This window comes from Macaca mulatta, chromosome 4, assembly GCF_049350105.2.
Source record: "Macaca mulatta isolate MMU2019108-1 chromosome 4, T2T-MMU8v2.0, whole genome shotgun sequence".
In the NCBI taxonomy this organism is placed as follows: Eukaryota; Metazoa; Chordata; class Mammalia; order Primates; family Cercopithecidae; genus Macaca; species Macaca mulatta.
The window spans coordinates 110,649,966-110,665,165 of record NC_133409.1 but is presented as its reverse complement, the minus strand read 5'-3'; the positions used below and the strand labels follow the sequence as shown (position 1 = coordinate 110,665,165).

At 38.1% G+C, this 15,200-nt stretch overlaps 1 protein-coding gene across 4 annotated transcripts in view; it reads right to left on the bottom strand.

Annotated features, from left to right (window-relative positions):
- Window positions 1-597: 597 nt before the first annotated feature.
- The window catches only part of COL12A1 (collagen type XII alpha 1 chain), a 128,618-nt gene continuing 114,015 nt past the window's right edge, over window positions 598-15,200 (bottom strand). For 2 of the 4 annotated variants that reach the window (XM_015136789.3, XM_015136786.3), the window contains 8 exons: window positions 12,990-13,043; window positions 11,479-11,550; window positions 7,833-7,868; window positions 7,669-7,735; window positions 6,473-6,661; window positions 5,454-5,522; window positions 3,840-4,010; window positions 598-2,830 (listed from right to left, as the gene is read on the bottom strand). In XM_015136789.3, the coding sequence (XP_014992275.3) occupies window positions 2,820-2,830; window positions 3,840-4,010; window positions 5,454-5,522; window positions 6,473-6,661; window positions 7,669-7,735; window positions 7,833-7,868; window positions 11,479-11,550; window positions 12,990-13,043 (669 nt within the window). In that variant the 3' untranslated portion in view covers window positions 598-2,819. The remainder of the gene's footprint in view (window positions 2,831-3,839; window positions 4,011-5,453; window positions 5,523-6,472; window positions 6,662-7,668; window positions 7,736-7,832; window positions 7,869-11,478; window positions 11,551-12,989; window positions 13,044-15,200) is intronic. The other 2 variants (XM_015136788.3, XM_015136785.3) reach the window with 1 other exon arrangement.

The following is a 15,200-nucleotide window of genomic DNA, read 5'->3' as shown; positions in this document are numbered from 1 at the left end:
ATGCATTCATGTATCATCTGTTCGTTTTGATCCTCATCTCCAGGAGGTATTTAATTCAGATGTTTTGCTCTGTGGAAAACTTCCTATCACTACTCCTCTCTCTTCAATTGATATTGGTTCTTTCAAACCGACATTTACATTGTTTTTCTTGATATTTAGAATGGTTTTATTGCATTTGTAAGCGGAAAAGGAAGGCATCGCTAAATGTAAAATTTTCCGTTAAGGGATTTTCCTTCTAGCAATTAAACACGCTTTTGGGTTAAGTATGGTATAGAAAAGTGATTAAATGCATATGAAATCATGTGGGTTATTAGAGATTATTTGGTTGTTTGGCGTCTCCTTGGATACGTAGTTGTTTTTCCACCAACCCACACATCCTCTATATTCCTAATAAAGCCTTTGGAATCTGTTGGGCTTTTTAAGGCTCTCACCACTCTCTTTCTATGACTTCACCGTATCATTAAAAATCTAAAGTTATTTAGCATAATTTAATAGTATTAGCAAGATTTGTAACCGTATCCAAGGATATGAACTTGTTTGTTGTAACAACCACTTGAGGCAGTCCAAAAGGCCCTTCAAAGAAAGAAACATGCCATGTCAAATTTTCAGTAGTTTTATTGAAAAATGCCTCTTTTGTTTCAGAAATAAATAATATAAGGCAGTGAAATTCACAATCTGCAGTTAAAATATAAAAGCAGCAATTCTATATTCATAGTCTTGCAAACGTTTTCCAACTGCTTTTGATAACTAAGAAATATTATATTCTGAAAAAAGTTCATACTAAATATACAACACAAACATGCAATTCCATCTCTGCAGAATAATCTGCAATTGGGCATAAATGTTAGTGTGTCTAAAACAAGGAGGTTTAAGGCAATATGGAACTGTATCCCGTTGATGCACTAACTTCATCTACATGGCTTAAGGTTGGTGGTTGTTAAAGAGATGTATACGAGCATTCTATGCCCCGGTGTATAACAGAGATAGAAGAGGAAGATAAATAATTGCAATGGAGTTGACGTTTCCCTCCTTTTTGGTTTTAGGAGGGGAATTATTTGAATAGTGGTGTAATTGAATTGCAGATAAGTATAGCAAAAGATAAACTGCCCGCTCGAAATACTCAGTAGCTCTGGGTTCCAGAACTTACTGCTTTACCTAAGAGTTTCACTGAGGCTGCCCGCTGTGCTAACTAAAGGCACACGGCATGTTCTGTCTTTGCAGCTTTTGTGAACAAAGTGTTTTGCAAGCATTTCAAGGGCAAAGGCAAAAATGTCTACAGACTGCGTGCTTGGAGCTAGGCTTCCTGCAGAAACAGGTTCTCTACAATCAGAAAGGGTACTCCAGGATGAGCAACGCTGGAAGAAACATCGCAGAAGAGACGTACACTGCCCTATCTGACCTGTAAATGAGAATTTCAACACCTCCCCCCAGCCTCGCGGCGCGGCGCGTGGTCTCTGGTTCACTGCCCGGGTCCGTGGGACAGGGCGCGCCGCCAGCGCCCGCGGGGCTCAGGAGTCTCTTCTGCAGGCTCGTCTGCGCCGTAGTCCTCATATTCCGCCGTCCGCTCGGGCTCCACCGGCACGATGAAGGGCTCGCGCTCAGGCAGGTAGGCCCCGCCCTCGGGCACATAAGGCTCTGTCCGATTCAACATTACAGTTATGGCATGATTTGGAAGGCACATACACACAGCAAAAGCTAAATCATCACCCGCGGTGATGGCACTCCAGTCTTAATCTCATAACTATAAATAAGTTACAATGTCCCAATTACTTCCAGAGAATTTGGTGATAATCAAATAATGAAATGGCACTGTCTTAAAAAAAAAAAAAAAAAACAACCTTCAAAAATCCAGCAGTAAATACAATCATTGCACAAATACCTGGGAAGGGTCAGAGACTGGACCAAAAAAACTGTAAACGCAGTACCTAAGTAGGATTTTCACAAATCCCCAAGTAACTGTTCATGCCTTCAAACTCCTCAATTCAAAGAACAACTTGGAAAGATGAGGAGGTGAGGGAAAGTTTTATTGGCTCCTAGAAACTGAACTCGGGGGGGGGGTGAAAAGCAACTATCACCAGGTAATATACAGTACATGACATCTTCTGTGGCTGTACCTCACACTAACTGAGTTACAGCTGGTGGGTGAGGAACACCAGTGACTACAGCAAAACAGGAAGAAAAGGTGATTTTAAACTTTGGTTTGAAAACTGCAGTTACAAAACCCAAATGAGAGGACACGGACAAAAAAGTAACAGAGCCAGATGCCCTGAATCAGACACATCGCTAACAAGCAAGAGATAAGGAGATTCCATTTGGTGTTATTCCGGCATAGAGCAAGCGGCAGGCTTTGATGCAGAAGCTTATTGTAGAATTGTTAAGTGATTTTAGTCGACAGGATCACATACAAACCATTTACAAGCCACAATTAGTTTATTATTTACATAAGACATTTCTCTTTAACCAGGTTAATTGTTTTTCTTAAAATGGCATAGTCTCCTCTGGTTAGTAGTTTTATTATGCACCTCTTTCACAACTGAGGCTCCTCATGGCTGTGTGTTGGAACTTTTTTAAAATAATGTTTTTCTACATTATTACTGAAATGCATCAGGCTTATAAACTGACACCACTGCTTTTGTCTCATTCAAGTTAGTAAAAAGAGTCTCCACCCTCCTTTGTGATGTCGACCCGGTTCGTTAACCATTATCTGTGGTGAGATTTCCATACAGACTCATTTCCTAATAAGCACGTGCGCAAACATCTCAGAAACAGGATTTTCATGTATTCAAACTGTAAGCAGCACTGGCGACTTAGAAAATGTGTTAGCCGGAACCTGAAACAGGTCAAAGATGATAGTTTTTAAAAGTTGAATGACTAAGTAAAAAATATAAATACACATCCATCTACGTATGTAATGGTTAAAGTATATATATATATATCCATATATTTTTAGTTATTCTCACATCCCATAAGGAGGTGGTAATTTAAATTTATTTTATAAAGAATTAAATTGCAATTCTGTGAATGGGTTGCATGAAATATACATTAAGATTTGTTATTACTTTTGGTCATATGTAATTATGCATTTAAATATATAGATATATAGATATTTAGATATTTAGATATTCAACTACTCATGCACTATTTGAAAGTAGCAAATCATATCAAACAGCAGTATCATTTTTAAAATTTGCAAGATGCTTGAGGGTGCACTAATGAAATGGTAGCCATCGACCACAGCATGACTATCTTATTTCCAGATTGGCGTATCTCCCCAGTCCTCACATCCCACAAAATCAGGTATAGGAGACTTCTGCCCTCTACAATTGTCAAACACTAGAATTTCATTAACAATCTTTTAAAACAAGTATTAAGTCCCATATTTTATAAGTATTAATTCTATGGCTAGTATGGGACAGTTAACTATGTTCAGTCGTCTACACCATATTATCACATAGTTTGCCTATAAATTAGATTTCCAAAACAATTTTTAAATACATATTCTTGGCATTTTACAGTTGTGTTTAACAAATCCCTGTTCCCAATCTTTGGGAAAAGAAAAAAAAAAAAGTCAATTGAAGTTCCAAGAGAAATAAGGGGAGGTTTATGATGTGATTTGGTAAATGCAGAAACGGGGAAAAAAAGAAAATAATTCAATCCTAACAGTGAAATAATGTTGTATGCTATGGTAGCGAACACTCTTACTATATACAGTCAGAACTGAAAGAGTTGTTATCTTCAAGACATCTTCAAATCAACCTTCCTTCAAGCCTAAGGAACTTCATTTCCATAAAGTTCTTTACTTCAGGTGAATTGGAGTTCCTACAATGGCAACAACATACCTGGATAGCCTTGCCCATTGTATGGGATGCTGGCGCACTGAGACGAATCACAGTATCCAGGAGGACCCGGGGGTCCTCGGATACCTGAGTTTCCAGGACGGCCAGGGGGGCCAGGGGGACCTCTTGAACCTGTGGACCCTGGTGGACCTGTTCTGGATTCTCCTTGTGGACCTAGTGTGGAGTTAAAACAAATGTATTTCCCCTCTTGTCAAATACAACTCCTGAGGTAGCAACCAGTACTTTAAGTGGCACCTCTACTACCTCAAGATTAGACAATTTACTATTGTATGGTAAGAAAATGTTTCCTTAAGAAATACCCAATATGAACCAAGGTGTGATGGAACTTTCTTACCAATGACTCATCAGAGTTAATGCCAAAAATCTACTACTTTAAGTATTTTATCACAGAAAATCTGTTTTAATAAGAATTCAGCCAAACCAGAGATATCAGTGAGTTCTTTAGTTTGCTCCCACCCTCACAGAGAAAAGAGCACCTGAAGGAAACAGCTCTGTTAGGCAGCCACATTGAGCTGCCATCAAAAGAGGGCAGTGTCTGCTCCACACCTCCAGACTATGTGAAGCAATGTTGTTTCTGGATCAATACAGTTAACATAAATGGAATGATTTAGCCCCAGGGCTGTCCTTGGTTGCAAGGGTATCATGTGCCTTATAATGAAAAAAGAAATCATTTACAACCTAGTAAACAAAATGCATCAGACAACCAGTATTCCTTTCCAAAATATAAAAATGCTTTGGGAGAACAGTGAATGAAATTTACCAATATCTCAGGCCTTTTAGTGAGGCTATGTTTTCTCAGTCTAATAGCCCCATATTGAAGACTACTGGAAAAAACAGGAAATATAACCATCTTTAAAGGCTATGAGGTCAAACAAAATAGGAAAAGAAAAGGAAGGAAGGAAGGAAGGAAGGAAGGAAGGAAGGAAGGAAGGAAGGAAGGAAGGAAGGAAGGAAGGAAGGAAGGGAGGGAGGGAGGGAGGGAGGGAGGGAGGGAGGGAAGGAAGGGAAGGAGGGAAGGAGGGAGGGAAGGAGAGAGAGGCAATAGCAACCCTTTGTGTCACTAAAATTCATTTCATCATATATTAATGTTATAGTTAATGCCTAATATAACCTTTTCATTTCTTTAACAAAGGGAACATGAAAATGAAGTTATGGAGGTTGAACTTCTTGCTAAAACATATGCCATGGTAATAAGAATGCTTGAAGCTCTAGTAACAGGATGAAGTTGGCCAGGAGTGGTGGCTCATGCCTGTAATCCCAGCACTTTGGGAGGCTGAGGCGGGCAGATCACGAGGTCGGGAGATCAAGACCATCCTGGCTAACACTCTACCAAAAATACAAAAAATTTAGCGGGCTTGGTGGTGGGCACCTCTAGTATCAGCTACTCGGGAGGCTGAGGCAGGAGAATAGTGTGAACCCAGGAGGCAGAGCTTGCAGTAAGCCGAGATCAAGTCACTGCACTCCAGCCTGGGCAACAGAGCAAGACTCCGTTTCAAAAAAAAAAAGAATAACAGGATGAAGTTGTGAATCTCTTCGGGACGGTGTGCCCTCTCAGTGTTGATACTCTTTGCCTGTTTAACGTACTAGCAAACCTACCTGGGGGTCCAGGCAGCCCCCGAGGTCCTGGAGATCCAGTACCCCTTTCACCTTTCTCTCCTGGCAAACCTAAGGAAGGAGAGAAAGAGAAAGCACAGGGGAGAAATTATCTGGAAACATGTAATTTTCATCTTAACTGATAATATTTGATTCAAGTAATTCATTTCCTTAGTGGAAGCAGAACCTAATTTTTCACAGAAGTTCACTCTTTAAGCCAAGTTCTTTCTAGACATTTGTGTAATTCTAGATTCATGGCTGAGAAAAAATTTGGCTACAAAGCAGGGGAAAAATTATTTGAAGTAAAAAAACATGTCTAATGTATTTTTAAATAGTAACTAGGAACAATCATCCTGAAGAAATAGTTATAATATCTCATTGAAAAACATATTAAAGGTATTTTGTCTTTAGTAGCCCTATTAGCACAGCAGCCAAACCAGCAGAATTATAGAAACACGTAGGTTTTCTCTAGAATATTAAGTACTCCTTTGACAAAAGTGGGTACCCAGAGTCCTGAAATATCTGGAATCAAATAGTCCTATTTTTCTGCTTTTCCTTCATCTGCACTTATCTACACCATGAAATTAGAGTCAAACAAACATACAAGACCAATGCCAGACCCTGAATAAAGGAACCAAAATAAGTTAGATCTAAAACTCTAGGGCTGCCTAAGAACATTCAGTTGCTGCTCGACTCTTGCCATGGTCACAGAGAGTAATAAGATTTGGGTAGCTGATTTAGTTTGCCAAGATAGAGGTTTTCCCCTTAACAACAACAAAAGTCAGAAAATAGCATTATCTGAGATCTGATAGCATTAACTGAGATCTGATAAAGACATGCCATTTTTCTAAGACATGGATCCCTATGGCCTGTGAGTTGCCTGACAGCTCTTCGGAAGCTGTCCAAACAAGACTAGTGAAAGTAGTTTGCCTAGGTCACCTTCCAGACACCCTCAACCTGTCCCAGCTCCTACGTTTGCAAATTCCTTCCTTTATCGCAATACAGAAGCCAGAAATGCCTACCTCGTTCCCCAGGGGGTCCCTGCATCCCTGGTGTGCCCGGGAAGCCTGGCCGCCCCCCAGGTCCAGGTTCTCCTCTGGCTCCTGCGCTGCCAGGAGGTCCCGGTGGACCCGGCGGGCCTGGCTGGTTGCGACTGGAGTGGTAATCATTTGGAATCTGATTCAGCATCTGATTGAATCTGTTCATCTGACCTACAAGCAGAAATAAGGCTTGTTAGTAAGAAATGCAATAAAGGAGGGATGAGACAGTGAAACTGTTTTAGTGTCTAGTGAAATCCATCTCCATTCTGCACCCCTTCCAGGAAACAATCTAATTAGAATCCTAAAAATAAAATTAAGACAGTCTAATCATCCAGGACAAAATAGTCCCTGATAAATTATTGTTTCCACAAAATGCTGACCTATAAGCCACAAACACTACTACAAATATAAAAAGTTGTTAAAGTTTAATATGGCTCTGAAATAAAGTCTTGAGGTTTGCCAGGTGACATCACTCAAAAGAAAACCTTTTTTATAATTAGATAATTCTACAATGGTCTGTATATCTAAGGCAATGATAATCAGGTTTCAGTGCAAACTGGAATTGCCTGTGGGGCAACTTGAAAAATCTGGATTTCTGGGCCTTATCTCCAAAGACAATGATTCACTTAGCTTAGGACATGGTGCAGGAACTCTCACTTCTAACAAGCAACATAGGTGATTCCAAGGCAGGTGTTCCTCAGTACCACACAATGAAAAACATTGATTAAGCCTTCTCAAAGAGCGAGTTCTGGATTTAAGGCCCACACCAGTCTGCAGGTACTGAGCTTCATTACTTAACAGGCCTTATAGAATAAGAAGAGCCTGTGAAAAACAGAGAGGCCAGAGTTTCCTACCAAAAACAACTTTCACTGATCAAATTAATCTTCGTGAGCCCCTTCCTTAAGGTCATAAAACGACTTAAAGGTCATAACTTAAAATATCCAATGTCTTAGAACTTAAGTTTGCTGCTATTATTGTACCTTGGGTTATTATTTTATCTTAGTGACAATCTTTAAAATATCACCTTTAAGCAGATGCAAAACTGACAATGTATAAAAACAAGAGCTTATCAAAATGAAAGAGAAATCTATCTCTTTAGAAACTTTATGACCCAAACTCTGCATTTTCTGCAATTAATTTTCAAACAATTCACACAGTAAAAAGAAAAGAAACATTACCACTTATCAATTGTTCACAGACTTGTCTTGCAACTGCTCGCATCATGTTCTGGGAAGCAATGTCTCCCTTGTTAAATTAATGAGAATGATTAGCATATTAGTTCTATAATTTTAGACTTCAATGTTTAACACACAAACGTAAGATTTTTAAAAAAAATACATACCCTATCACCTTTTTCTCCTTTCAACCCAGATGGACCCTGAAAAATATGAATTGCATACATTAGAAACTGACAAACATACTCTAAAATGATGCATGAATGCACATAATGATGAAAGAGAACAAGTTCTGTTTTCTAAAGCATTAGCAAAATGACACATCACATTTATATCCATGTTACTCACATTCTGCTTTTCTATAAAAAGGAATCTAATCTCTCTCTCTCTGTCTCTGAAGCACCTCCAAAACAGTGGACAGATGTGAATTTTGTGGTCACAATTGTAAAAGTTATGGACCATGCACACTTTTTACAATGCAATTCACGATACATATGGAACTAAAATACATATGAAGATTGCCCTTGTGTTGCCATACTTTGCTTTGTATCATCATGGTTGGTTATCTCAGCTGGTTATTGTGGAACGTCCATGAGATTAGTCTCCATTCAGTCTCACTAAGAACCAGCAGGCTTTTGTGAGCTACTTAGCTCAATATATATCCCTTAACTTCATCGAGTGATTCTTTGTACATTTGAGATGAAAGAAACTGGATTGAAGCTGGAAACCATCATTCTCAGCAAACTATCACAAGAACAGAAAACCAAACACTGCATGTTCTCACTCATAAGTGGGAGCTGAACAATGAGAACACATGGACACAGGGAGGGGAACATCACACACCAGGGCCTGTCAGGGAATCAGGGGTTATGGGAGGGATAACATTAGGAGACATACCTATTGTAGGTGATGGGTTGATGGCTGCAGCAAACCACCATGGCACATGTATACCTATGTAACAAACCTGCACATTCTGCACATGTACCCCAGAACTTAAAGTATAATAACAAAAAAATTCTACAATAAAAAAGAAAAGAAACTGGGTTTCTCTCTTAATGAATAACTCAATCTAAATGATCCTACATCTAAATACAAGCATAGAATATTTGGCCCTACACTGTCATAAGCCTCTCACCATAAGAGATATTGGAAAAGTTTTCCTTAGAATACAGCAAGTTTTTGTCTTTCGGTAATATATTTCCAGGCTGCCAACTGATATCACCGAAGGAACATCTAAATCATTGACAAATCAGGTTATATCCCATACCAAACCACTTCTCACCGTCTCCATGGAAACCACCGCAGTCCAAACCAAGACTCTTGCCTGAAACTACTCCAATAGCCTCCTAACTGCTCTCCCTGCTCCCCATTTTGCTACTTTATAGTCTATTCTCCACACAAAAACCAGAATGATATTTTTTAAAGAAAAATTAGATCATATCACTCCTTTGACTCTAAGAGCCTTCCATCCCATTCCCATCACACTTAGAGGAAAATAATAATTCCTTATCATGGGCTACATGGTCCACATGATCATCTATGCCTAGCTATCTGACCTGATATTGTATCCCTCTCCATTTAACCCCCTTCACTTTGGTACCCAGACCTGTTAGATGTTCCTTTCATATGTCAGACCCATTCCTCAGCCAGGGCTTTCATTCATGCTGTTTCCTCTGGCTGAAACCCTCTTTCCATAGATCAAATAGCTTTCTCCCTCATTTCATCTCAATGTCACCTCGTCAGAGAGGTTCCTGGATGACTGTATCCAAAATAGCTGCCTTCTCACCAGCACAATCATTCTCTAACCCTTTACTCTGTTTCTTGCTTCTTCATGATACTTATTATCATGGGAACCTATATTTACATGGTTTTGTCTATATCCGCCCCCCCTCAGAATGTCTATGAAGGCAAGAACTTTGTCTTGTTTGCTGTTATATCACCTGACCCTAGAACACTGGCTAGCATATTATAGGCACTAAACCAATACGTGTTTATTAATGAAGTATTCTATGAACACCTCATGGAAACATCTCCTATAGAATATCAAGTATTATAAGTTAGCAAGAAGATATCAACTGATTATAATAGCTAATGACATAAGCTAACAATGATTAAGCCAAGCTCTCTGCTAAGACCTATATATACCTATCTGCTATGTTTGGTTTCATAAATAAGAGGAAGGTAAGATAAAATAGAGAAGAAAAAGAGAGGAAATTTGCTACTTTTGAAGGATGAGGAAAATGAAGGAGAAAAGGGAAAGTGCTGGGATCTAAATAAATGTATACCAAATTATAATTATCATAAGAAAAATTGGAGTTGTCTATTTCCTTGCCAAAAGTATTAGATTTTTGTGGAAACACTAATATTATTGTATTTGGAGCATTTTTCAAGTGCAGGATTTTTTACATTTACTGCTATTTTGAGGTTGTTCTGATGTGATTTTTAATTTATTGGCACCCTGAGATTGTCCTATTGTTCACGATTTGTAGACATCATCTTTATTTCCAATATTTAGAGATCATATTTCAAGTAATAGCTGTAGACATTTCTTTTAGGCGTCTAGCTACAGCCATCAATTATATGAGTAATATTCTTATATAAGACACTATTGAGGTCATAGTAAAACAAAATGAAATGCTGAATGGGTAGAAAAGTTTCATATACTTACAATTGCTCTTGCAAAGTTTCTACCATGATCCATTGAGGAAAAGAGAGTAATAAAGTCACATGCTAGAGTACACACAGATTTTAAAGTATTTAGGTTGGTGCAAACGTAATTGCGGTTTTTGTCATTCTTTTAAAACTAATATACCAGGAGTCCTTCTATCTTTATGTTGCTTGCTTAATTTTATGAACCATACAAGGCAAGCCCTATCACATAAATGTCCAATCCGAAGTCTGTCTGAAATTACTTTTTTTAAACTTGGGTTTGTGTAATTTGAACAATACTTTAAAAAGGAGAAATTCTGTCCAGAGAAAAGCCCTGATAAATTTTTGTCACTGCTAATAGTTGGACTTAATTGTCTTTAAGATAAATTTTTATATTTCAGGATGCTATTCAGACAAAACAATGCTTAAATAAATTCACACTTCATAAACACAAAAAAGGAAAAGTTCATAAAAAATATGCAGCCCAACAGTCATTACAAATAATCGTGGATATTTTAGACACTTCAAATTCAGTTTTGGAGATACTAATTTGGAAATACCAAATATGTGTACTACTATCTCAACTACTATTTTAACCAAAATATCTGCATAAGAGAAAGTTAAATGGGGTATAAACTGGGGCAGGACAGTATTTAAAAAGTAAAATGATCAATTAAAGTTAATAAATAACTTTAATTCTGGTTCTGATGTTCTAGCCTCCTCAATTAGATAGAAAAGAACAAATGGAAAGCTGGATAATGCCACAAAAGGGTTAATATTAGCAAGCTAGGGATGGAGGCGCTGTACACCATCATCATGTATTTTTCCATCTTAAGCAGCATACCACTCCTAAGTAAAAAGAATCATTTTGCTGACCCAGCTCTGAGTGTTTATACAGTGCAGAAATATGTGTCTTGGCTCATAATCCCATTCTCCTTTTAAAGAAACCCAGTGACCACAATTTTCATCCCAGAATATTATAACAACCCAGAGAGAAAAATTTAGAACTGGTACCAAGTCAAATCCATGAGTTTAGCATGGTTTCAACAAATGCTTCAAACACATTACAGCAGAGATAACCTAAATATGACAAAGGCTTGCAGTTCTCATTATTTATTTACACAGTGAAATGACTGTCAGTATACATGCAAGCTGTCCACTTACTGGTCTGCCATGATCTCCAGGTTTTCCTGGCTTCCCACTTGGTCCTGTGACTCCCGGGGAGCCTGGGCTTCCCTACAACACATGGAGAGGGAAGGGGACTGTTATGACAAAGAGAAAATCCCATCTAAAGAAAATGAATACAGCTTGTTTTAAAAGCGTTTAAATGAAACAACTCATAATTACACATTCAGGAAGAATAAAACCAAATTTTAAGATAACATGAAATAAAAAACTCTTGACAATTACAGTGCAATCCTTATGGATTATATAGTTTTAAAATATATTTTGAGACCAGTTGAAAAATACATGCATACGTATACAATCAGTTTCACAATTTAAGACTGTGATCCTAGTAAATTGGTTACAAAGTGGATTTGCAGAAAGCAATTCCCTTTTTTTTAAAGTTTCCTACTACAAGACCAGACAATCCTTCAAAACACAGAAGTTGAAAATTTGGGCTGGAGAAGAATTAAGAAGGTGGCCAGTTTTGTGCTAAGTTGGGCACCATGGCGGTAGAGTCTTCCCTTGTCTGCTGAGAATTGCACTCTCAGCTTAGAAATTCATTTTTCCCTTTGGAGCATTCTCCACACTTTCATTCCCTTCCATCATGTCAGCACCCTTAACCCCACCAAAATCATAAGATTTTCTCCCTGTTGCTTTTACCACAGCTTCCAGACATTTTGGTCCTATATTTAATAGAATATTTATAATATGTACTGGCCAATATGTCATGTTCTAAAGCCTAAAATTTTCTTAACATGGAATGTTCAGATTTTGTCAAGCAATCCTTTACTCCATTGATTACGCAAGTGTTAATCTCTACAGTAAACACTTAACATGAAAGTTTGCTGTGCATTTAAATCCCCCATTACCTAAAGATCTATATTTGAAACATAAATGATACAATTATTTTAACATATGCTCTTTAGTCTTCATATCCTGCCACACAGACATGGAGGCTATCCATCACCTCAAACAATTTTACTGGGATCTCACCTGGATGCAAGTATACAGATGGCAGTTTCAAAATCATTAAGTATTTTTCCCAATATCTTAAGTTGAAGACCTTTTTAGTTGTAGATAAAACTGACTTCCTCAGAACAACTGATGGCTGTTCAATAATAAATGTTCTTAAATTTTAAATGTTATAGCCACAGATTCTTAAAATTCTGTAACAGGAAATAACTGAACCACTGAGGTTATAAAACCCAACCACTCAATGTAGGGATGAAGAAACTGAGGCACCAACCAGCTAGTAGCTAGTTAGTTAGGGATTTTTTTTACTTTTTCTCAAGTGTAACTTGATTAAACAGAAAGATTCCATATTTTAACACATCTGTTTTCTCTAGCACATTTTGATGTAGGTAAATAAAAACACATTTCCCTCAATGATATACTCCACAGCACAGATTGAATGTGCTTCAAAAGCAGGTTACCTGGCTCTTCTCTAGCAAAATGGAGTGAGAGGGTCGGGGTGAAGGGCACAAAACTGAAACACATTTAGTTCTTACCGGTGGCCCCGGTGGGCCCCTGGGTCCCATTGCACCGTCTTTTCCAGTGAAGCCCTATTGTAAAAATGAAAGTAATTACAGTTAGGGAGGTCATGAGCAAGTGAAAAGAAAAGATGCTAAACAAGTTGCTAAAGCTGAAGGCTGAAGAGAAGGATTTAGCCCAACGTGCTGTTTGGCAGGTGAGCTTTCAATATGAAGGCAAAAAGCAAAAGAAAAAAAAAAAGAAAGAAAAAAAATATTTTCAATTTAACTTATGCCTTTTACTGAATAATTAACTTCTATGCTCATTCACTTGTAGAGTTATAAATAAAACCATTTTAAGAGCCAAACTAATCTTCTCTCAGGAAGGCAGATTCCCTTCATGAAGATATTTTTTCTTTTGTAATAGCATAAAGAAGTCTAAAGGAAGATTTATACATTCTATGGAAAAATCAATGTCCACAGGTTGGCCCAGGAATGATACAGGTGAGAGGAAAGGAAAGTTGCTGAGAAAAGCAAGTGGTATCATAAAAGATGATATTATGGTGGCAGAGTCTTCCTTTGTCTGCTGGGAATTGGACTCTCAACTTAGAAATTCATTTTTCCCTTTGGTGAATTCTCCACGCCTTCATTCTCTTCCATCATATCAGCACCCTTTACCCTCAACAAAACAGTAAGAAATCCTCCCTATTGCTTTTATCACAGCTTCCGGATATTTTAGCCATATATTTAATAGAATATTTATAATATATACTGGTCAATACATCATGTTCTAAAGCCTAAAATTTCCTTAAGATGGAATCATCAAACTTTATAAAACATTCCTTTACCAAATATGCAAATATTAAGCTCTGCAGTAAATATTTAACATGAATGTTTACTATACATTTAAACTCCCCCTTATCTAAGAATATATATTAAACATAAATAATAAAATTATTTTAACATATGCTCTCAAGTCTTCATGCCCTGCCATGCATACAGACATAGAGAAGTCTGTATGGAAAATCCTGATCACCCAATTAGAAAACTCCCTTCCTCATTCCCTGAGCAATTGTCAGACAGCTAGAGCAGGACTACTTATGTCTCCACTCCTGGTGAATTTCTTTCTTCCTCTCTCAAAAGAGGCAAAGCTAGACTGGGTGCAATAGCTCATGCCTGCAATCGCAGCACTCTGGGAGGCCAAGGCAGGAGGATTACTTAAGCCCAGGAGTTGAAGACCAGCCTGAGCAACATAAGGAGACCCTGTCACTAAAAGAAAAGTGAAAGAAAAAAAAATAGCCAAGCATGGTGGCACACACCTGTGGCCCCAGCTACTTGGGAGGCTGAGGTGGAAGGATCACTTGAGCCCAAGAGGTCAGGGCTGCAGTGAGCCATGATCACCACTGCACTCCAGCCTGGGTGACAGAGTGGGACCCTGTTTCAAAAAAAAAAAAAAAAAAAAAAAACAGAGGCAAAGCTGTCTTAACTGCCCTCCACTCAAAAGAGAGGAAATCCTCAATCCTGATAATAAGCAGTTAATTTTTGCAGTGGTCTGTCTCTCTTCATCACACACAAAGGCCAGAACTGCCTCAGCGTCAGTTCACTAGGCAGGAATAGAGCACATCTCCCCACAGGCTTGATCTCTGGCTCGTGCGCCCGCATTTATATGTTATTTTTTTCTCTCTCTGTACAGTGCCAAATGACTTTCGCCTGGAATGAGTCATCCTGCTACCCAGTTAGCATTCACTCTCAACAGCAGATCTCTGAAATCCAGCCGAGGATTTCTGAGTCAGGTCATTTTTTAGAGATGTTGCATTCCTCTGTCAGAGATTTTTGTCTCATTTTCTGCAGAGTGTGAAAGTAATCGTTTCATCCATATTCTTGGATTTTCACAAAAGTCAACAATTTGGATCTCTTCCCGAATTAAGTATCCACACTTTTTATTAGTGCATTGACTTTACAATAGAAGTTTAAATTATTCTTTTTACTTTGTTGGAAATATTCCACTTTCCCCCCAAAAAAAGACTTTTTTCAGAAACTTTTAGAGATAAGATTTCAGCTGTTTGCTGGAAGATCTAGGCCTGACTAACAAAAAACAGATCCTAACCCTATCTGATGTAACATCCGTATCACTTCTAACGGCCACTTAAGAAAAAAATTCCCTATAATATTACTTGGACAATTTGAATAAAATTTCTTCTACCCAAGTTTCTCCAACTATATAGGATGCTCTTTTTCATTTTTTATGGT